This window comes from Staurois parvus, unplaced genomic scaffold, assembly GCF_062004578.1.
Source record: "Staurois parvus isolate SC_StPar_1 unplaced genomic scaffold, SC_StPar_1.0 ptg000155l, whole genome shotgun sequence".
In the NCBI taxonomy this organism is placed as follows: Eukaryota; Metazoa; Chordata; class Amphibia; order Anura; family Ranidae; genus Staurois; species Staurois parvus.
The window spans coordinates 9,505,276-9,530,402 of record NW_028317951.1 but is presented as its reverse complement, the minus strand read 5'-3'; the positions used below and the strand labels follow the sequence as shown (position 1 = coordinate 9,530,402).

General features: G+C 39.7%; 1 protein-coding gene and 1 long non-coding RNA gene across 2 annotated transcripts; one reads left to right on the top strand and one right to left on the bottom strand.

Annotated features, from left to right (window-relative positions):
- Positions 1 to 16,046: 16,046 nt before the first annotated feature.
- On the bottom strand, positions 16,047 to 17,674 carry LOC149463274 (uncharacterized). Its single transcript, XR_016312457.1, has 2 exons — positions 17,129 to 17,674; positions 16,047 to 17,023 (listed from the first exon to the last, which is right to left on the bottom strand). It is a non-coding gene; the product is annotated as an uncharacterized LOC149463274 (long non-coding RNA).
- On the top strand, positions 16,927 to 24,818 carry SLITRK3 (SLIT and NTRK like family member 3). Its single transcript, XM_089675456.1, has 3 exons — positions 16,927 to 17,074; positions 17,694 to 17,800; positions 19,111 to 24,818. The coding sequence occupies exon 3, from the start codon at positions 19,136 to 19,138 to the stop codon at positions 21,782 to 21,784; it is 2,649 nt and encodes an 882-aa protein (XP_089531582.1). The 5' UTR covers positions 16,927 to 17,074; positions 17,694 to 17,800; positions 19,111 to 19,135; the 3' UTR covers positions 21,785 to 24,818.
- The last annotated feature ends 309 nt before the right edge of the window (positions 24,819 to 25,127 follow it).

The following is a 25,127-nucleotide window of genomic DNA, read 5'->3' as shown; positions in this document are numbered from 1 at the left end:
GCTGTCAGTAACATAAATTTCCATAACAACTCATACATTAGTGACCAGTCAACACAGGCCAACTGAAACCACTGCAGTTACCCTCCAACCAAGCCAGATTCCATACTGACAATATTATGAAACAAAGTATACAGAGAACTTTCTAGTCTCCTCCTGCCTCCCAATGAAAATGTAATCCCAATGAAACTTAAAGTGTTACTAAACCCACAACAGTAACGTCAGTCTGTATATGCAGTAAAGCATGCTTGGTATACTCACTGTTGAACCTAAGGGGTTAATTCTCCACATTGTGCAAAAAGAATGATCCTCTCTTCTCTGATCCTCCTTTTCTTCCATTGTTCCCTAAATATCTCCTGATTGAACAGAGGTTTGGAGTCACTCTGCACATGCTCAGTTTGGTGTGTATTGCCAGAGAGTTTTTTTTTTTCTTGGGAGAGTGTATGTGATCAGCACAGGGCCAATCAACACTGTCCAGACAGAGGTCAGGGGTTATGCATCCTCCTAGAGCAGAATGAGAACTCTTACAAGCTTTAACCAGTGCTCTGCTGGATAACAATAGAAGTCACAAGACTGCTCCAACTGCTGATGAGAAAAGGTATTTAGCCGTTTATATTTACTAAAATAATTGCATTTCCATGTTCTGTGTACTGTGGGGGACCAGATATAGTGAATGCAGGGTCCTGGGTTTAGTAACACTTTAAAAGCATTGAAGATGGGAGTCAAGTTCTTGATTTTTACAAAGGCAACTTGTATACAACTTTGGCGGTCTGTGACCTTGGATCTAATGGTCATTATCATTATGTTGTTTTCACTAAACTCAGCACAATAGCACTTGGGGTTTCTTTATTGACTATGGCCATATACATATACAGTATCAAGAATAACAAATTAATAAAATTGAAATATAATCACTTTAAATGATGTTGGATTTCAACATCCACAGTATATTAACAAATGATGAGAAGTGAATCTAACATGAGAAGAAACAACAAGAGTATGTAACTGAAAGCCAGTACTGAAAAACAGGTGCAAACATTTCCAGAGACAGCTCTTAAAAACCCGGGGCTGTACTTCGGAACCAAGAACGGCTGACAACAATCTTTTAAGATGAGATTGCCAAAACGCATTTGTTAGCATGAACTGGCTGAGTAGTAAGAACCCGCTCACAGACATTCCTACACAATTAAGGTCTTTTACTTGTGAAGCAAACACCTGTCAAAGAGCAACAGTTATGCTACCTGCCTCTAGCCATATAGCCCTCACATAGATGATTTTATCTGTAAGATGATGTTAGGGTACTGCTTAAGCAAATAATATTGAAGGATAAGATGGCAGAACCTCTTCTCCACACAGTAAGAGAAGCCCTACTCTCTGACATGTGATGACAGGCAGAAGACAAGTGGTACAGGTTATTCAGGCAGATTGTTGAGCAGTTGATAGCTACTGCTGCACACTGCCTGAGATCAGTTCAATGCCAAGGACATCAGCTGCAGTACGTAATTTAGGTAAGCAGTCCCCAAACTAAGGTCTGCAGTCCAGGAGAGCTCCCACAGGCCATTGAAACAGGGCCATTTCTAACTGCTACTGAGCACTGTTGTAGTGGTATTTTTCATTTCCACTGACCCCCAAAACCAGGACACTTTATACTCCTTATGGCCACAAATGTTGTAGCAATTTATATTCCCATTAACCATTGATGCTGTGGCAATTTCTTACTCCTACTGGCAACAGTTCAGCACCCAAAGAGAGTGAATGAAAGTAAACTGTTCCTTTGTCTAAACAGTTTGGGTACCTCTGATGTAGACCTTCGAAAATTCCCTGTTGGAGGGCATATGGGAACAATGGTGACCAGTTTGATCGCTGTTATTCTACACTGTTCTGACCCTTTGTCTTGTACAGGACTGGATTTCTCCTGATATACCAGATTCTTCCATTCCATGTATAATGAAGGCTCCTGGAACCTCTTAATGAGAGGGAACCTTGACTGCTGGAAGCATGGCTATACAGTGGGCATTGACCCAACACAGGGAGGTTAAGTGTCTTAGAATAGGAGGAAGGTGAAGCCTCCATCAATTGGCTACAAGGATTGGCTACAAGAATGTGAGATGAAGGTGTGGAGTTTTAACTCACTTCTTACTCCTACTGGCAACAGTTGAGCACCCAAAGAGAGTGAATTAACGTAAACTGGCCCATTGTTTAAAAAGTTTGGGTACCTCTGATCTAGACCTTTGAAAATGGGCATTGACCCAACACAGGGAGGTTAAGTGGCTCCATTAGGATTGGCTACAAGAATGTGAGATGAAGGTGCAGAGTCTAAACTCTAGAAAAACACTATGCAGAGGTGACCCACTGTCCTGTGGAAATTCAACCTTCAAAAGAGTTGACTGCCCACCCACCCACTATGCGATAATTTGTCAAAGCTATATTGGTGGTTGGACCTTGTCAGCAATTAACATTCCTTTAACTGGTTACGCCCTCACATTGAATTTTGGTTCAGTCTTTCTGGTACTCAAGTTAAGGGCAGGCCTCCTGGACTATTTCAGGGTATTCTTTATGTACACTCACAGTATTACTGTGACTGACACCAGTAATTTGTTATGTATAAAATTTTCAAAGAAGCTGTAGCCTTGCCTTTTTCCACTTTATTCAGCCTATGTGTTATTTTGGGCAAGGTGTGGTTTTGAATTGGATATGCCTGAGCCTATGTTGATGAGCAGTCAAGAGAGCAGCTGACTAGCTCAAATTGTTAAAACTTTGTGTGTTACTATCAAAATTGTTATAAAGCAAGAGATTCCCTTGTATTGGGGAAGAATGTCATGTTATCATTGCTGAGATTTGTGGCCTAAAGGTAGCTTACAGTGAATTCCCACAGGCACTTGAGGCTGTCAAAGGCAAAGATGTGCCAAATAGTTAAAGTAATACTAAACACACACTGTTTAATTTACATTGTCCCTTATATTTCTGTATATGGATGATGGTACTGTAATTATTTTAATTAAAACAAATCTAAGTACCTTTTTTCCTCATTGATATACAGCTGTCACATGACCCAGCTGTGTTCCAGCCTGTCTGCAGGGAAACATAAGTGGGAGGAGCTTCTAGTCCTCTGCTGATGGTCACAAGTATAAAAAAAAAAAAACAGGCTTTGGAATACAGAGCAAAAATAAATAAATAATATCAAACTGCTTTAAATTGTCATACACAGTATACTATATATTTGAAATATTTATTATTTTGTGGAAATGACATGGTGTGGGCAGATTTCTACCAGTCACAGGTTGTGTCATGCCCCTCCAGCCTGTGTCTTAGAATAGGAGGGAGGTGAAGCCTCCATCAATCTACATGGAATATTACACCCCCATTGTGTTTAGCTGGTTAGTGGGCATGGAGGAGGAGGGAGGGAGTGGGCAGCCATTTACCACTGTGTATACGCCTACATGTGCGACTCTATAGTAACATGGGCTGCTCAGATGTGATAGGGAAGAAATGCTCAGCATAGAAACTCACTGAAAACTGAGCAGGTGCAGAGTTGCCTCTACAGCTGCAAAATCCCTAGCTGAATTGGGGATATGAACAGTAGGTGGAGATAGAAAGCAGCAGGATTTTTGCAGAATACAGATAACGAATCTCATAGTAACTGTGTGTGTATGAACAGCATGTAATACAGCATTTATTGATAGTTTTTTATGATGTGGGTTTAGTGACACTTTAATTATCTGTGCTCTACCTTGTAAGGAACTAAGTTTTATTCCTGGTGGCACTTTCTTGCAGCCATCCCTATATCTGCTGTGTGTTTCCGGGGGTAAGAGGGTATTCACATTTCCAAATGGCTGCAACAAAGTGTTGACCTACCTAAGAGAGTAAAATATGACATTATCTATGAGTGAAGGATTAAAAAAACAGCAAGTTTTATAATCAATTAAAATAAAATAATATAATTTGAGGAAAGAAAAACAAAATCTTTTTCATCATTACAAACCGAAGTGTAGGAGACCGACAAACCAATTCATAAGTGTACACAGCAGTAATAAAACCGCCAGAACATGAAACTGACCACAGCAGCCAGCAGGCATTGCATTGGGAGAAAATGTCAGAGGAAAGTTGCAGCCATACACATTAAACCCAAGAATACAAACAGAGAGATATAATGCAAAAGCTGCACTTGACAAGTTAGGGAAGAATACAAGTCAAGAGGTGGCAGCTATTGTGTGTTTGGATGAATAAGCCGACACACCAGAGTCTGTGCACCTGAATGAATGGGATAAACAGCGGGGCACAGCAAACAGAACAAGTCTCAGGTATCCTGGTGTGTTCTCTATTTACTTATAACATTCTCCTGAGATATTTGGGCACAGACCTGAACATTACCAGTGCTATGTACTCACTCAGTAAGAATATTTACCGGAGATTTGGAGCAGGGCTATGATAAATATACACACTCAGTAAAAACACATTAAAGTTCCATCTCTGAAATTTATGTTATCTTAACGATAAAACAATCTCTGAAAACATCCCATTTGCAACCTTATCAGGAGACTATAACAATATTAAAATTGGTTTTAACGTTTTACTCAACCCAAGACCCTGCAATCACTATATCTGGTCTCCCAAAGTACACAGAACATGGAAGTGAAATTATTTTAGTAAATATAAACTGCTAAATACCTTTTCTCATCAGCAGTTAGAGCAATCTTGTGACTTCTATCAGTGTCCAGCCTAGCACATGTTAAAGCTTGTAGGAGGAGTTTTCATACTGCTCTAGGAGGATATAGAACCCCTGACCTCTGTCTGGACAGTGCTGATTGGCCCTGTGCAGATCACATGCACTCTCCCAAGAAAAAAAAAACCCTCTCTAGCAATACACACCAAACTGAGCATGTGCAGAGTGACTCCACAGATATGTCTCATCAGGAGATACAAGGGGGGAACTGAAAGAAGGAGAGGATCAGGGAAGTCAGGACCAAACATCCTTTTTGCACAATGCAGAGGATTAACCCCTTAGGTTCCACAGTGAGTATAACAAGCATGCTTTACTACATATACAGACTGATTTTACTGTTGTGGGTTTAGTAACACTTTAAGTAAACTAAAGCGTCCGCACATAATACACTTAATAATGTTAGATGTAATTTTTGTTTTATTTAGTTTGTTATGATTTGTTTTATTTTTGTATATTTGTTTTGCCTTTGTACCAAAGCATCTGATTTTAAAATATGACCATTTTATTTCAGACAAGAAAATTCAAGGAGACAGGACAAATATTACATTGGGCAGCACAGTGGCTAAATGGTTAACACTTCTGCCTGTCAGTGCTAGGGTTGTTGGTTCAAATCCCAACCACGTCACCTCCTGCCTGGAGTTTGCATGTTCTCTTTGTGCCTGCTTGGGTTTCCTCCAGGTACTCCAGTTTCCTCCCACACTCCAAACACTTGCTGGTAGGTTAATTGGATCCTGTCTATATTGGCCCTAGTATATGTATGTATGAATGTAAGTTAGGGACCTTAGATTGTACGCCCCTTGAGGGTTAGGGACTGATGTGAATGTACAATATATATGTAAAGCAGTGCGTAAATTGATGGCGCTATATAAGTACCTGAAATAAATAAATAATAATAAACATGTAAATGTTTTTATTAGTGTACAGCAGCCTTCCACTCCAGAAGCTAACACAACTGTGCCTCTCCACTGTTCAATAACATGACATTATCTGCAATAGGTAATACACTGCACATTTCACATAAGCAAAGCAACGTCAGTTAAAATGCTCCTGGAGCTGCCACAGGTCAAATGCTGGTACAAAATTTCATTAACTTTCCTACAACCCATACATCTCAAAGAAAAAGCACTGTAAATAACTATATAGACAGCATTAGGTAAAATGGAGATATACAATTATGACTGAGCTCAGAAAAGGATTATGTAAACCCCAACAATGAGCTTTTCTTATTTGCTCCATTTTGGTCTCATAATTAAACCTTTAAGAGTATTTATTATACCTCACTATACAGAAAGTGCAGCGCTTATATACATTATAGTGACAATAAAAAGTCCAAAATTGTAAAATGAAATCAGAAGAAGGTGATTCTCAAAGGCTGTGATAAGACAGAAGAATTTCCAATGATAGCTGATGTGTCACCAACCACTCGCATGCAAGGCTTACCAGAACAAACTGACCCCCTGTAAAGAGCGGTCAATTACGCATCTGTTGTAAAACAACCAAAGGGCTAGCAGACGCAATCTTCCTCTGAATCCCTCAAGAGAGACAAGTGAAGGGTTCTCCTATAGCAAACCTCTGTTTGGAGTACCTTTAGCTGCTCCAAATAGGACTCGTGGTATAAGACATACAAAGGAAATACATGCTCCTCACAGTGTGAATCCTTATTAAAACCTTCTCAGATACAAAAGTGCACTCACATGATAGTAGATAAGATCAAGCATGTACAAACAAGAAGTCACTCCTTTCAAGTTTAAAAGATGGCCTCCGGCCGTTCACGCATGCATGGTGGCGTGTGTACATGCAGAGCCAGACGAGGAGAATTCTGTCATCCAAATCAAGAGGAAGCAGCTTAGGGCGACAACACCGCTTCTCCATAGAAACCATATAGTGAGTGAGTGTTGTCACCCTAAGACAGGAAAAACTGGCGAGCTGCAATATATTACATTTGTGTTCTTGGGTTTACCTATGGATGGTATACATCAAGACAACAAGTAGGACTGGATGAGCAAAGGTAAACAATGCATTCTATATGTACACATTGCTGTAACATTCAGTGGAACCATACTGACTTCTTAGAGCATCAGAGGTCTGAAGCTCCTTTAAAGTCTCTCAATCCAAAGGTTTGTTCTTTCAAAGGCTTTTGGTGCACCTCCCGTTCTGAAGGAGTAAGGAGGGGGTATGCTGTCTGCAGTGGGAGGAAAAGTAGAAACAAGATAGAGGGTAGCTCACTAAAAATATCTAGAATAGGATCCCAGAAGATAAACAGCATAATTATTTCTGATTGTGGACACGCCCTGCTCTGATAATTGTACAAAATTAGGAAATTAGGCAACTGTTTTGTATCTTTTCAATAGTCTCTTCATTCTTACAACACATTCAATAGGATATGATAAATTAAAGTGGAAGCTTCTCTTGTTTGCCTCCCCCCCCCCCCATCCACTGGCATATTTGATACTTTTTTGGGGGGAGCAGGTACCTGGTTTTGACAGGTACCCACTCCCACTTCCGGCTCAGTACACTGAGGCAAAGTGAGCTGGAAGTTCAGCCCCCTCCTTCCTCCAGCAGTCTCCTGGGAACTTTCAGAGGTCCCTGAAGACTGCCGGACCAATCAGAAGATGCAGCGTGACTCGCACATGCGTAGTGGGCACCAGGCTGTGAAGCCACAAGCTGCCCACAGTTGATATGCCGGTGCCATGGAGGAGAGAAGGAGAGAAAGGCTGGCGCAGGTGAGTCCATCACTGGACCCGGGGACAGGTAAGTGTGTGCTTATTAAAAGTCAGCAGCTACAGTTTTTGTTGCTGCTGACTTTTAATAAACAGAAAAATGGCTGGAACTCCACTTTAAGTGATAAATGTTAGTAAGTATACACTTTATACTGTTAGTTAGGTACTGTTAGTTATATGTAGATTTTAACAGGACTTTCACATTTTACATATTTTATATATATTACATATACAGATTTGTAAATGTTCCTTTGAAGCTTTCTCTCTTAGGCAATGCATTCTGAATTATTGCTGAATGACTGCTGAAATCTTTCAATTGCAGGCTAAGCAAACTAAACTCAGGTAAAGCTGTCCATGGACATGGAAAAGATTAAAGGAGCAGTAAAGCTCATTGACCAGGGATACCCTATTCTGCATATGAATAACAGATTCTCCCATGTACATGCATAAATTACATTAAATTACATGCCAAGCATATGTGGTTTTTGAAATATAAACACACATCAATAAAATGTATATATATATATATATATATATATATGTGTGTGTGTGTGTGTGTATATATATATATATACACACACAACCAAAGCCAATTTCCATTTAAGCATTACATACAATTATAAAAGCAAAGCTGCTGCAGGGGTCACTTAACATTCCTGTCACAGAAGATTGGAGAGTCTGATTATGTCTTCAGAATATTTTATCATGAGACAAGTTACGTACACCAGGGTCTACTGTATTGGCAGTGTACAATGGGCTTCATGTATAAAATAAATGAAGAATAGTGTCAGTATAAACCATAGTAAATGGAAGAGAGAATGTGACTGAATGGTAAAGGCAAAGAGTGATGGCTTTTGGTGAGTTAACTGAAAGCAACATGCATAAGGCAGCATTCGATTTAAATGGTACCAGTTTGCCCAAACTCAGTTTCCAAATGAAAAACAAAAGAGCAAATAAAACACTAGGTAGATTGGCTTCTAACATTTGAGAGCATCTGAAATGTTCAAATCCAAAGATAGGTGTGTGAGGCTGTGCAGAGATACAAAATGGACACCTTTATGCAAGCTTACATAACTATAGTACACCATTTTGCATGAAGGTGTTATTTAAAGGTAACATATAGTAATACAGTACTCATTGGCTATTTTTATATCTAATGTTATAATTTAAATTTAAAAGAAAGATCATGCATAGGATGCTTTCTTTTTTTCCTTAAAGGCTCATAATTACATAGTCTATCACAGAATGGCTGTACTCTCTCTGAACCTTCAATTTTTCACAGGACAAGGGTATGATCACTGAATCATCACTAAAAATTCTTTAAGCCTCACCCCGGGCACTGTCAATGGACTTTCTCTTTGTATTACAGCACAAGAGTAATCACACTGGGCTCACTCTATTTCATAACATGTTACTAAACCCAGGACCCTGCATTCACTATATTTGGTCTCCCACAGTACACAGAGCATTGAATCACATTTATTTTAGTAAATGTAAACTGCTAAATACCTTTTCTCATTAGCAGTATAGCAGTCTTGTGACTTCTATCAGTGTCCAGCTGAGCACTGAATAAAACTTGTAGGAGGAGTTTTTATTCTGCTCTGACTGTCCTATGAGGCTGCAAAATCCCCGAGCCTCTGTCTGGACAGTGCTAATTGGCTCTCTGCACCCTCTCAAAGTAAAAAAAAAAACTCTCTAGCAATACACACTAAACTGAGCATGTGCAGAATGACTCCAAGTGCTCTTTACTATCAGCAGATTGGGGAGAGTAGAAAAAGGGAAGGATCAGAGAAGACAGGATCAAACAGCTTTTTTACACAATGCAGAGGATTAACCTCTCATGTTCCACAGTGAGTATAACAAGCATGCTGTACTGCATATACCAAATGATTTTACTGTTGTGGGTTTAGTAACACTTTAAAATCAAAGCTGTCTGCTGTATATTATTATATAAAAAAAGGGCAGTTCTATTTTGCAAGGCTCTTGCTTTGTATTACCGAAATGGGAAACAGATAATGGACTGTCTTTCTACCTTGGAAAACAGGGGGGACTATAAGTGGATTTTCTATTTGCATTACAGGACAATGGCACTCTCTCTCTCTCTACCCTAGAGAGCAGGGCGCTCACACTTTACTCTCTCTATTTTTCAGGACAGTTGCAACCTCACTAGACTTTCTCTTTGCATTACAGGGCAAAGGCACTCACACAGGACTCTCTCTGACTTACAGGACGAGACACTGTCAGAGGACTTTCTCTTTGTATTACAGGATGGGGGGGAACTCTCATTGAAGTCTCTCTCTGCTTTACGATGCACTCACACTGCATTTTCTCATTGTATTACAGGACAGGGGCACTCTAGCTAGACTCACTCCCTGTCCTGGAGGATAGCAGCACCCACATTAGACTCTCTCTCTGCCCTAGAGGAAAGGGGCACCCACACTGGACTCTCACTCTGTGTCAGGGATACCAACTGCAGGCATTTAGCAGCAGGGATGGCTAGATTTGTGTAGCTGCACTAAGAAAACTGGAACCAGACCGTAAGTTAAGTACATTTATTAACCGTAAAAACCCATCCAAACACTGCAAACAAAATAAAACAGCAAACCCGAAGATGACCATGACCAAATGACAAAATACCTAACTAGCAACTTAACTAAATCTCAGAAATCCTATCTACCAAAATAATTCTAATACAATATATACAGAAGTCAGGGTAAGACTTAAGAGGTGTCGTCAGTAACAGAGCCAGGGTTATGCATGGAAGATTGGACAAGAGGAGCAGGGAATGAGTCAGGACAGGAAGAAGGTACACAGGAGAAGGTTCAAGCAGGTGGGAGAAATATCAAGAACAGCGTGACAGATCACAAGGCGCACAAAGCAAGGAGCACACAGGCAGAACATTGAGGCAAAATGGAGTAGCAGAGGAGAGACAAAATACTCTCCTAATAGCTAGCATCAGGTGATGACTAATTGGTAGAAACTGCTGGCTGCTGAGAGACACTCGCTGGTGGACAATGAAACTGCAACCTACAGGTCTGGAAACCACATTGCCACTAGCAGGTGATCAAATTCCTGACACTCTTCCTTAAAGGACATGCACACTCTCACTGGACTCTCTCTCTCTCTGCCTTAGATGATAGAGGCACCCACCCACACTGGACTAAGGGACAGGGGCACCCTAACTAGACTCTCTCTGTATTATAGGATAGGGGCACCCACACTGGACTCTCTCTTTGCCTTAAAGGACAGGGGAACTCTAACTGGACTCTTTGGGGTTTATTTACTAAAGCTGGAGAGTCCAAAATCAGACTCCCTTCTGCATAGAAACCAATCAGCTTCCAGGTTTCATTGCCAAAGCTTCATTGAACAAGCTGAGGTTAGAAGCTGATTGGTTTCTATGCAGAAAGGAGTCTGATTTTGGACTCTCCAGCTTTAGTAAATAAACCCCTTTCTGTCTTAGAGGATAGGGGCACCCACACTGGACTCTTTCTCTGCCTTAGAGGATAGGGGCACCCACACTAGACTCTTTCTCTGTCTTAGAGGATAGGGGCACCCACACTAGACTCTTTCTGTCTTAGAGGATAGGGGCACCCACACTAGACTCTTTCTCTGTCTTAGAGGATAGGGGCACCCACACCAGACTCTTTCTCTGTCTTAGAGGATAGGGGCACCCACACTAGACTCTTTCTCTGTCTTAGAGGATAGGGGCACCCACACTAGACTCTTTCTCTGTCTTAGAGGATAGGGGCACCCACACTAGACTCTTTCTCTGTCTTAGAGGATAGGGGCACCCACAATAGACTCTTTCTCTGTCTTAGGAGGATAGGGGCACCCACACTAGACTCTTTCTCTGTCTTAGAGGATAGGGGCACCCACACTGGACTCTTTCTCTGTCTTAGAGGATAGGGGCACCCACACTAGACTCTTTCTCTGTCTTAGAGGATAGGGGCACCCACACTAGACTCTTTCTCTGTCTTAGAGGATAGGGGCACTCACACTAGACTCTTTCTCTGTCTTAGAGGATAGGGGCACCCACACTAGACTATTTCTCTTTCTTAGAGGATAGGGGCACCCACACTGGAATATCTCTCTGCCTTAATCTATAGGGGTACTCTAACTGGACTCTCTCTGCCCTAGAAGAGAGGGTCACTCACACTGGGCTCTCTTTGCATTACAACACAGAACAGGGGCACTTTCACTAGAATCTCCCTTTGCATTACAGGACAGGGCACCCACACTTTACTCTCTCCTGCTCTACCCCAGAAGACAGGAGCACCCACTCTGCACTGTCTCTCTGCCTTAAAGACCAGGGGCACTCTAACTTGACTCTCTCTCTCAGACTTAGAGGACAGGGTCACTCTGCATTACAAGACTGGAACACTCTAATTGGAATCTCCCTTTGCATTACAGGACAGAAGCACCAACACTTTACTCTCAGTTTCTCCACCCCAGAAGACAGAAACAGTCACATTGGTCTCTCTCTCTCTGGAAAATTTACAAGCATTCTGGTGGCAGGTTTTGGGCATTACCATGTGTGTTAGCCTTGCTACCAAGTAGAAAATACAGCCACTGCCTCTGAGTTTCCATTGTAAGCTATTGGGTAATTCTCAACTGTGTAGGCAAAATGCCCCCTGTGCCTTCAAATTTAAACAGAATATAGAAAAGAAACAAAAATCAATGCAACAGCATTCTGTTTCTTTCCTCTATATACTTTAGTTGTTGTTAAATTAAGAAAAATCCCTATCTAATAACAGCCCTCACCTTCTATGCAGTGCAAATCCCATGTAATTCATCCTGTTGAATGGCTGGTGCAGATGGGAAAGTTCTCTTCTAGGTCAGATGGTATGCTAGGGATTATGGGGATTATGAACAGCAGTCACACATGTGCCAGTAAAATTGTGGTGTAATAGATTACACATTAACTGCAGGTACCTGCCTTAAATAAAGTAGCCAGACATGCCCTAAATTCTTACTTACACAGCTAAAGTCACTAATGCCTGCTGAAAATATCAGTATGTTTTTGAACAAAGATAGCAAATCAGAACACCCAAAGAAAAAGCCTTAACAAAGGCATATCATTCAAACTCCATGTAACCGGTTCACTGGTTTTCACTTTGCCAAACAGTTCCCTAATGAGTGCTGCACAGAAACTAGGCTGCCCATGGGCCTTATTTTATTTAAGCCTTCTGTGTTCACATCTACATTTAGGGCTCATACACAGACGTATGCTGATGGGCAACTATGAGAAGTGTTAAACTACAGATGCTGACTAATGCCAAAACCCATATGAAAGGTTGGGGGCACATCCTGAGACGTATTATAAATAAAGGGATAGCAGCATCAAAAAAAGACAGTTGCTGAAATCTGTATTCATATTAAACGAAGCACAAGAGGATGTAATAACACTGGTACTTCAATGAATGCATGGGCATACAGAGCCTTTCAGCTCAACTCTTTCTTTCTGCCTTGGATTTAAGATTGTGCACATTGGACATCAAGAAAGCATGCAACTCACTTTTTATACAAGAAGGCACAGTGCCTTAGACCATTTTTACTGATCATCCCTAGAAATGGTCAGTATATACTGCCCCAAGAGCAGGGTGCATGCAATAACAACTGTACACCAACACGGTACAAAAATGGGATTCTTCATTGTTTCAACTGTTACAGAACTGCCTCTTTCACTATGGTCAATTGCCTTGACTATAACACCAAGAAGTATATAAGGTGAGAATACCAGTTCTGAATAAAAGCACCTCTTCCTGAAGATTTACCTTCATTATAGGCTGAATGTGTGAGTATGAGCTTTTACATTCACATGTCCAATTTTCTATCCACATTAAATCTCAATGACCTAGCAAAACTGATTGCATTTTACAATACTGGCTCTAGTTAATGCATTTTAAGTATTATAATAACATCCACTACACTGTCCCTGGCACAATTGGATACAGTGTGCAGTGCGTCTTTCCAGACTGCACATACAAAGCAGCTTCAAACTGACATGTTACAAAGCATGACAGTCTCACCCAGATTCTTTTATTGCTTGCCTGGCAAATTATAGGAAACAGGGTAGAGCAAATTTCCTTTGAATAGTATGTTATAAGAATAGGTGATATTGAAGATATTATAGGTTTTCATCATTGCCCAAATTAATTCCTAAAGAAAAGACTTCATTTTTAAATAAATATACAGTATATATACTACAAAAATGAACACAGGCTTATTTAAAGCCAATCAGAAATAATTTCTTAAGTGGACTGACAAGTCTGAAATGGTTGCTCTTTGTAACACCTAACTGAATATGCCTTATTGCATTTCTGACACTATTATAGCACTTGTGCCTGTTCTAAAACCAATTTTAATTACCCAAGATCTTTTTATAAAAGGACAAAAAACACTGATCTGTGGTTGTTCATAGCAACAAATCACAGGATAAGCATTTATTATAGTGGCAAAATCATACATGCTATTGGTTGCTATTAGAGAACCAGATGGAAAAGACCACTATTCAACTTGGATTGCTTCATTTTAAAGCCAATAAATTAACAGAAGGGAGCCTTTTTTTTTACTGCCTGCTCTCCTCCACTGTAGATTTTAGTGCTCATAGATTTGAAATCGTATCATGATGACTTAACCACCATCGCTCAAATTTCATGCCTGCAATTTAGTTCATGGCCAGGTTCTTAAAAGTTTGACCATTATATGTCAACACCCTGTTGCTTTTGTTCTTAGTCAATAAATAAACCATAACCCAATATAATGCACAGAACTTTCAATGCAATAAGAGCAAAGAATATAATGTGCAAAGTGCAGTAACCCATGGAAACCAATCAAAAGTTATCTCACCAGAAAACTCAAAGCTTAAAGGTTGCTGGGGATGACTGAACTTTGAAAATTATTTTTGCTTTGTACGTTTTTATATTTAATAAACCAAATAACTGAATACACATGGAAGTGTTAGCTCTGTACCTCTTTTATTCACACACGTTATTGTTTAGACATTTCAGAATTCCCTATCTATCTCTCTTTCCTAAGTCACAAGGGTATCCTTGAATTTTGTTATGTTACTGACATTTGACAGGGAGCACTAATCATATGCAGGTATCTGAAGTAAACCCATTTGAACTGATGTCACGGTGTGATCATCCAAACATTTGTTCTCAAGGCTTCCCACAAAGGACTCTTTTCAAACCATGAGACACACAAACAATTGCTTTACCATGAACTGCCAATTTTAATGGAAATCCCTTTCTCTTTGAAAGATACCTCCACTGAACCCGACTTCACCCTCCCTTGTGTCCCCACAGCAAGCAGCGTACAAATTGTTACCTGACAAATCCCTCTCCATGCTTGATGATAGTAATTTTTAGCTTTGTGATTTAACTGTACAACCCGAATGGACATGGCACGCCTTAGCATATAATCACATAGAGGTCATTTGCCTTCTGTAATTTTATAGACTGCATGGTGCTGGAACAGAACAGAGCTGGAGCTGCCCTTGCATAGGGTCCCTGCCATATGGCTTTATACGATGCAAAGAGCCTGCAGAAGATTGGCTCGTGAACAAATCACATTTTACTGCTAGCTTCTGCATAGAGCTTTTTAACTTTGGCATCTTATCAGAAAGAAACACAAATCAGCACCAGAGAGAGAGAGAAAGAGAGAGAGAGAGAGAGAGTAGAAACCCAGTGCAAGTCATACTGGGAACTTAGTACAGCAATGCTGCAGCCTTGGAGACCAGCTAATTTTCAGCCTAGGCTTCCTTGGGCATGTAATTGTGAAGTTACTATCACTGTTTTGAAAACAATGCCTCCAATCATCAAAATGAATGCAAATAGTTACAAACCAGAGGCTACACAGCATGAAAGCACTCGGTACAGCTAAAGCACTGCGTGGTTATTTAAGTGATGTCAACAGATGATAAGTGAAATGTAGGTTATAATTCAATCTCAAATAAAAGTTTTTCATTATGCGCAATGCAAGATGCCTTGAACATGCAGAGCATGGCATTTTTTCCCCGACATATTGCTTTCTGATTATTGTGAAAGTACTGGTTATAATGCAAATCATGGCACACAGGCATACACACTATAATAATATATGGATCATATATATGACAGATATATATATAGTTATAGATATGTACTGTACATAATGCTATTATATATATATATATATATATATATATATATATTACTAAAAGTAAATACAATTATACATATACACATTACACATGTGTTACAATCATGTATAATTATTGGAAAAGAGTGTTTATAAATATCAACTCGTGAATCTCTTTGATACCTACTACATTGCTCTATAAATATTATGGGCAGACGGCAATGAGTCATTTACAACCACTCCCACACACGTATGCATACATACGCATGCACAATGACAATCACACACGCACACATACACACATGGTAACACACCACATACACTGGACCGTCTCTCTTTTAATGTTCCAAATTCATTTATTGATCAAAGCATTCCCTACAACTGTTGTCACATTAATATTTTAAGCTGACTTATGACTGTGTCATTAAAAGGTACAGCATGCACAGTAGATGCAAATAAATGTCAATAACAGCCAGTGCAGCTTTTTCCTTTAAAAAGTATATTGACAATCAGATACACCTCCTTTACAGTTTAATTACCCCCCCCCCCATCCTTATAATTCTGCATACATGTAATAATTACAAGTAGATCATTGATTAAATATAAAAGTGGCCTTTACTTACACCAGTCCCAAACACAAAGCTGGTACAATCCCTGCTCCTGTACACACCCTTCATGGTCCCCACTTCCCTCAGTATAATTACCTGCATTTTTATTTTGGATACAGCTGGTATCATCATTCTTCTGGCAGCTCTGGTCACAGCCATGAAACAACTGATGGCAGGTTTGCAAAGAAAAGTACCACTTTTTTTTTTCCTTTGGTCTTTTCAAGTCACATAAGGACCTCTTCCCTTAAATCCCAGGCAATGATCTCAATGATACGTTAGACTTACAGCATGCAAAATGTACCTGCACCTGCAGAATGCAAGCCAAGATGAGTGTACAGTGCAGATTCCCATACAGAACATCTTTCTCTGCTGTCACAACTGGAACAAATTCTCTTTTTTAGAGCAACACAAGGTAACTGGTTTGCAAAAATAAAAAAAAAATAAAAAAAAATCTAAAGTACAATAGAGGGGAGAGGGGGGATATGACTTGATGACTTGCTCCAGCTCTGGATTTCATGGCTTATCAGTTTGCTTTTCAAAGCTGTAGTTTGCTGTAGTTTGAAGTGACAGGCTGAGCAAGCAAAGGGAAGGCTTACAGCTTTGGTGAGGGGAAAACTGATGCCTTTGCCTCTACTGCATGGTTCTGCTTAAAACTGTACATATGTATTATGAAAGAGCGATGATCACCCGGGATACCCCACACACCCACAAAAAAAAATGCCAGGGCTTCCCAATGCATGCTCACGTCATAAACCTAAACGCTCCCCCTCCGCTTTGATCTTGCTTCTTCCAGCTTGTTTCCATGATGCTAGGGGGAGAAGAAGAAGAAGAAGAAAAAAAAGGAGAGGGATCTAGACACAAACAGAGATGGGAAAAATAGAGAAAAGAGAAGATAATGAGGTGTAAGTAATCTGGGAAATGAGATTGTTAGATGTGATGGGAAGCTCTGTACTCACAATAGGAAGGAGAGGGAGTCAGTGAAGCCTCTCACCCAGACAGGTGAAGACAGGGAGACACAAACGGTGTGAAGATCCCTGACTATGATCGACTCTCCCAATTATCTGCTGTCAGCCAGGGAGGAGGGGGGAAACTGGGGAAAGAAAAAGAGAAGGCAACAAACGGGCAAAGCCACAGAAGAGGTTGAAAGAGAATAAATAGGAGGTAGACAATTGAAGCAGTGGTGTGAAGGTTGTTGGATTTGTGTCAAATTTCCAATGATCTGTTGCCTACGACTGTAGGAGGAGGAGGAGGAGAAGGATGGAGGGCTAAAGAAAAAAAAAAAAAAAAAGATAGAGAGGGGGGAAAGGGAAAAAAAAGAGAGAGGGCGAGTGAGAAAGACCTCAGCAGGCAATGTTGGACAGAGAGGCTGCAGATTCTTCGCTGGCTCCATTGAGCATACTGAGTGGCAGATCTGCATGCTGAAGCAACCCATTGAAAACACAGAGCAGCTCACAGCACACTGCACATTGCACATTCCCAGCACGTCTCTAGCTCATTTTTTTCCTTTTTTTTTTGCCTCAGACTCAGTAGGAGCAGATAGGAAGAGAAAGACAGAGAGAGGGAGAGCCAGCAATCCTCAAACTCAGCCTTTATTCCCCCGGATGTGCTAAAAATTCACCTGCAGACTGGTAAGTAAATCAACCCCTCTTGTCTCTACTTTTCTAGGGTGACCTCACATTAGATGGAAGTTGCAGATATGTATTTGCAAATGATGCTGCTGATGCTGAGGCTGCTGCAATCTAACCCTCTGCTTTTTTTTTCCTCCCTTCTATCTTTATTTCAAGCGATCTATTTACTGGCATGCCAGAATGTGGACTGCTTAGCATCTATGTAATGTGTCAGGAAAGCTGCATTAGCATTTATTGTATTTCACTAGAGTGGAGGCTTTCATTTTAAGTTTCATTACCATCACTATGCTCTAAGCACACAGGAAATGCAGTAAGATGCAGGTGGCTTCATATCTACAGATTTCAATGTAGTTATTTGCAGCATCTATGGATGGGGGGGGGGGGGTTATTGCATGGATTGGATTTTTGTGCTAGAATAAGCTAGAAGAATAGGATTCAAGGATGGGATGACTTTATTTTTCAATGGCTTATTATAAACTGTTTCGACACTTAGGCACTTTGTTAATGTATAGGTATTTTCGTCAGTGAGATACATTCAGTGCCTAGTCTCTGTGCTGGTAAAGCTCCAGTCCCAGAGCAAGGGAGGCAGAGCATTTAAATCATGGATCATCCCAGACTAAGCTGCATTTTACTGTCAGTTTCCCCTCCAATTGGAAGATCATATGGACAAGCAGTGTGGCCAGATTAATTATCTCTACATTCTTTTATCTATTTATGGCCATTTAAAGTGCCCGATAGCCACTGCGATTAACTGCATGCTGGAATCTGCTAATGCATCACAAACGAGGAGTACGCGGATATTTTACTGGAAATAGCAATCAAGATTTTGACATCAACTCTTTAGGATAAATTGCATGCTTTGCAGTAATTCTCACTCTCATATGTTACAACTGTATCTAGTATGTATATACAAGCTTAGATTATTGTCTGTGTTAAGGCACACTGGTGTTACTTGTACTATTATTATAGCTCAGTATGACTCATAGACAAAGATCATTTTTTAGACACAAATTATTTCCATTATGACATAAGATCACTTATTTATAAGTAAGACACAATTCTTACCATTGTCTATGTGTACAGAGATAGTCTCATGGAGTGGCAATTATGTAATACAGTGCATTAAGCCAAATGGCATTGCATAATTGCAGATTTACACTTTGATAGACTAGATCTTGCAAACTAGTGTGCATTGACAATGAAAAGACAAATCACGGTTCCCTTGCTATTGTTACTTTGCACTCAGCCTGTTTATATGTATAGTAGAGTTAAATAATGACATCTGTTTTTTTTTCTTCTTTGTCTTCCAGCTTTTTTGTTTTTAATTAATCAGAAATGGAACCTTCTCCAGCAGAAACTCAACTAAATGGACGTATGTTGTGGATAATTCTTTTAAGCACAATTGCTCTTGCATGGACTACGCCAATTCCCTTGATTGAGGATTCAGAAGAAATAGACGAGCCTTGCTTTGATCCTTGTTACTGTGAAGTGAAGGAAAGCCTTTTCCACATTTATTGTGACAATAAAGGATTTACAAATATTAGTCAGATTTCCGAGTCTTGGTCTCGACCATTTAAACTGTATCTTCAGAGAAATTCTATGAGAAAACTGTACACAAACAGCTTCCTTCACTTGAACAATGCTATGTCGATTAATCTCGGGAACAATGCATTGCAGGACATTCAAGCTGGAGCTTTTAATGGGTTGAAAGTTCTGAAGAGGCTATACTTGCATGAAAACAAACTAGATATTTTTAGAAATGACACTTTTATGGGACTGGAAAGCTTGGAGTATCTACAAGCAGACTATAATGTAATTAAGAGGATCGAAAGTGGGGCCTTCAGAAATTTAAATAAACTGAGAGTGCTGATTCTCAATGATAACCATATTCCTTTGCTTCCAACAAATTTATTTAAGTCTGTGTCTTTAACACACTTGGACTTGCGTGGAAATCGTTTAAAGATCCTTTCTTACAGAGGGATGTTGGATCACATAGGAAGAAGTATAATGGAGATACAGTTAGCTGAGAATCCTTGGAACTGTACCTGTGAGATTGTGCAGTTGAAAACGTGGCTTGAACGTATTCCTTATACTGTTCTGGTTGGGGATATTTTATGTGAAAGTCCCTTTCACTTTCATGGCAAGGATTTGAGGGATATAAAGCGAAGTAAACTTTGCCCCTTGTTGTCTGAAAGTGAGGTTGAAGCAAGCTTGGGGATTCCCCAGTTACCATCGAGCAAAGAAAATACGTGGCCTACTAAACCTTCCTCTATGTTATCATCTTTTCATGTAACTGCTTCTTCTGTGGAGTACAAGACATCAAATAAGCAACCCACCACCACCAAGCAACCTAGGCCTCCGAAGCCTCCACCGACACCCAGAGGCCTTTATCCAGGTCCAAACCAACCACCAATTGCTGGGTACCAGACTAGACCACCTATTCCAATCATCTGCCCGACTGGATGTTCATGCAGTTTGCATATCAATGATCTGGGATTGACTGTAAACTGTAAGGAGAAAGGTTTTCATAATATATCAGAACTTCTGCCTAGACCGCTCAATGCTAAAAAACTTTACTTGAGTGGTAACTTAATACAAAAAATCTACCGGTCTGATTTTTGGAATTTTTCTTCACTGGATCTATTACACCTTGGAAATAACAGAATTTCTTATGTTCAAGAGGGAGCCTTTATTAATCTCCCAAATTTAAAGAGCTTGTATTTAAATGGAAATGACATTGAAAGGCTGACACCTGGCATGTTCAGGGGTTTACAGAGTTTGAATTATTTATATTTTGAGTATAACATGATAAGGGAAATCCAGCCTGCTGCTTTCAGCCTGATGCCAAATCTAAAGTTGCTGTTTCTCAATGACAATCTGTTGAGAACACTCCCAACTGATGCTTTTGCAGGCACATCACTAGCAAGGCTGAATCTCAGAAACAACCACTTTCTATACCTTCCTGTTGCAGGAGTCCTGGAGCACCTTAATGCAATTGTGCAGATTGACCTTAAACAGAATCCATGGGATTGCACCTGTGACATTGTCCCTCTAAAGCAGTGGATAGACACCATCAGCTCTGTCATTGTGGTTGGAGAGGTATTGTGCACAAGCCCTGAGAACCTGACAAACAAGGATCTAAAATCCATTGAAATGGAAATTTTGTGTCCAGAGATGCTACATGCTACTTCACCATCTTTGCCTGGAAAGATGGTGCCCACAAGCTCCTCTGTGTTTGAGCTTACCACATCTGGAGGTGCCATTCCACTATCTGTCCTCATCCTCAGTCTCCTAATCTTGTTTTTCTCAGCTGTTTTTGTGGCTGCTGGCCTCTTTGCTTTCGTGCTGAGAAGGCGCAAGAAGCTGCCTTTCAGAAAGAGACAAGAGGTAGATTTGACGGGCATTCAAATGCAATGTAGAATCTTTGAGGACAGACCAAACAACTCCCCAGAGAAAGCTCCTGGGCATGTCTATGATTACATTCCTCATCCTGTAACCCAGATGTGCAACAATCCCATCTACAAACCCAGGGAGGAAGAAATGGGAGAGGAATTTTCAGAAACAAAGGAAAACAACACAAATTATAGGACCTTAATAGAAAAAGAAAAAGAGTGGACCATGGCAGTGTCAAACTCCCAGCTAAACACTATAGTTACTGTCAATCAGAGTGGGGAAGTACCAAGTTTTCATGAAAATGGGGTCATCTTTCCTGGAGTAATTGACCGAGAACGGCCAGCACCGACGGTGGGCTTTGTGGACTGCATTTATGGCACAGTACCCAAATTAAAGGAACTGCACGTCCACCCACCTGGCATGCAATACCCTGATTTACAGCAGGATGCCAGATTAAAAGAAACCTTACTTTTCTCAGCTGGGAAGGGGTTTTCAGACCAAACTCAAAGTGAATACCTTGAGTTAAGGGCCAAACTCCAAACCAAGCCGGATTACCTCGAAGTCCTGGAAAAAAACACATATAGATTCTAATATAGCATAATTTCATAGCGCCCAAAAACAAAACAAACGCATGATTCAAGATGATAATACCGTTGTGCTCCCCAAATTGTTTTGGAGGAAGGGCCATACTCTAATCGTAATTAATTGAAGTGCCTTCGCAGACTTTTGCCAGCAATGTTATCAATCATTATTTTTTATATAGGAATCTAAGAAACTTGACTGTGCCATGTAAGGTATGGGGATATTTGTACTGATCCTGATAAAAATAATTCCACGTGTCCTTTTTTGGCAGTAACTTAAACCTTTTCACTGGAGGGTATTGGGGGTGAGGGAGATAAGATGGCATTGTGGCTTCCTTATACAAAGAAACACCCATGGCACAGTTCCTGTATATTGATGCAGTTTGCTGCATGCCTGAAAAGGAAAAAAAAAACTGCAGGGGGGGTTAATGCTCGAATGTTCTCACCCAAAACACGAATGCTCATCTGTCTTCTTTTTACCAACAATTCAGCATCCAAACACCTGGATTCACTGCAAAGCATCATGATTCAATGGGTTCAATGTATATTTGATTTGTTTCCTTTTTTGCAAAGCAGGAAGTATTGTACACAAGACAGCTAGGGATCAACATCTTTGTGAATTCATGAATATGCCAGGATTTTTTTTTGCAGCTCCTTGCAATTTCTTTAGCAATGCTACTGGGTACGTATCACTAACAGCTTTGTAGGAAGCACTTTAAATGTCTTCTCCCCCCCTCCTTTTACTCCTTAGCCTACCCCATACACAAAGATTTTACAAAATGTGCATATATTTATTCTGTAATTTCAGTGAATATTAATTGTAAAGGTAATGTTTAATCAATGTATAGTGATTATGCGTCTGGTATAGCTTTCCTAATAAAATAATTTAAAACAATACATACATATACAGATATATGCAGATAAAAAAAAGCTTGATTTAGCTATGCCCAGCCTTATGTACATCAGCCAAAAAAAAAAAAAAACTGAGTTACCATGCTGACTAACATTGATCACTATTTCATTGCACACAGTGCTATGGTTAGAGGTAAAAACAGATGACATGCTCTTTGATATAGTTTTGTAATTCTTGGAATCAGTAGCACTTTAAAGCCTTTCACAGATTCCTCAGTAGCAAAGGAATTAATAATGTAACAATCCTCTGGACAACACTGCATTCAATACTGCGAGAATTTGAAGTAAATTATTACTTAGAGGTAGAGCCATTTAATTTATTTGTCTAGCTTGAAAAATGAGAGGCCCATTGTATCCCCTTTAGTCAATTATCCAGGGATCACTACAGTGCATTCCGACCCATTTGGGGATGAAAAGTTGCACAGCCTATCTGTATAAAATGTCTAATTGGTTATATAAATATATATATATATATATATCTTCAAAGCATACACTCTATTAATTGCACATTGTATATCCTAATAGAGAGTCTATTTATAGAGATAGATTTAAAAAGGGCACTATCAGACCCTGAGTGAACCCAAAGAAAATCTAATTCAAAACTGGTTGATTGTGGAAGCTGCTAGCTTGTGGTTTAAATGAGGATGCATTCATAACATTGATCAGCAGGGGGAGCTTATAGTCTAAATATTGTATGTTAGGCACAAGCACCTGGTTCTTGGCTTTAGAGCTGTGTGTTATTCGTGTGCTGCCGCTGTTCCCGAATGTGTTCTCCTCTGCTTCATTTCCTGACTAATTTAAATCCCTAATGAAATCATTACTGTACATTGAATGTAAACTGTCAGATGTCACTGATGCCTTACATGAACATAGGAATTTTAAAAGAGAATGTGGAAAAAAAAACATAGCTTGTCAAGTTTTGGTTTTGCTGCATGATCATCTGTACTATTGATTTATTATTACAAGCTACTATTGTTCTGATTATAGGTGTCATTTTTGTCTATATGCATGTAGATAGTTACACGTATCCATAGATTTATATATACTGTAGCTACCTCTGTGCATATATATATATATACTAGAAAGCACTTTTTTTTTTTTTTTTGCTCACGGCCCCCTTGTCTATAGTTTACAAAGTTCATCACCTTTATGGTAAAATATGTCACCATTAAGGGCATATGGTAATACAGAATATAGATCAATCACTAATTTGCACATGTTTAAATGATAGCCTTGAGCTGCAATTGATTGTAGCTGCTAAAAAAGAGACAAGACCTATCACTATAGGGGCAGCATACTGCTGCTATTACAAAATTGGAATTCAGAGATGGACTACCAGTAGTACTCCTGCTGCATTAAACTACATCACCCCTTGACTTCACTCTTAAGCATCATGGGAGGGGTAGTTCCTTGACATCTCCCACTGTGTCCATCATCACTTGGCTTCAATACTGAGTGTTATGGGAGTTTTCATTAATTGACAGCTGCAGTGCTGACGGTTGCCCATCGATAGCATGTTGTAACGTGTTCTGTTTAGATGACTTCCTTCCCCATCTAATGACATATTTATTTAGAAATTCTCCAGTTAAACTCATTCTATTCAATCCGAAGGCTGGATTTTCCATGTTTACCACCATATCTGTTTGTTATGTTTCTAAAAAGAAAATTTCAAAACCTGCTGTATATTGCATATGACTGCGTTCAACACTACTATAAATAGACAGCATGCGCATATTTTGAAAATAAAATGTGCAAGGCGAAACACTCCTTATAAGAATAGAAGCCCATTAACTCCAGGCATGCATCACATCACCGTATTTCTTTTACAATAACAAACACATTTGCGTGCAATCCCTAGTGTTACTGGTGCTGTATACATTTTAAACGGAGTGCTCATAATCCATAGCAAAGTATGATGCAAACATGTTTATATATTTTGTTAAAAAAATAAAAGCAAATATAACAAAAAACAAGGAAAACATGAAACAAAGAGAGAAGCAAGAAAGTCTTTGCTTCAACAAAAGGGACATTTTCCACCCCTGGACGGTGCGGAATTCTATTTATTCAGTGGAAATAAATTTATTCTTTGAGAATGGAAATTTTATATTAAAGGAGATACTTTTTGGCTTAAATTTTGTTTTATTTTCTTATGTAGGAAGCTCTTTCTTTGCATTTGTGGCTTTGGTGTGTGTGTGTGCACGTTGAGGGGTGGGGGTGGGGAGAGGGGTTATAAGATGTATATTGTTTGCTTTTGCGAAGGGTTATTGTACAACATTTCAGAACTGCTCTGTGGCTGCTGAAGTGCACAGAGGAATGACCATCTAGTTTATCTCAACTATGAAGAGTTCACATTTTCTACTGATCAATATGAATGCACAAGCCTTATCTTTTTAACTGATGTGACTAGCACCAGTCATGATAAATGACAATGTTAGTGCTGA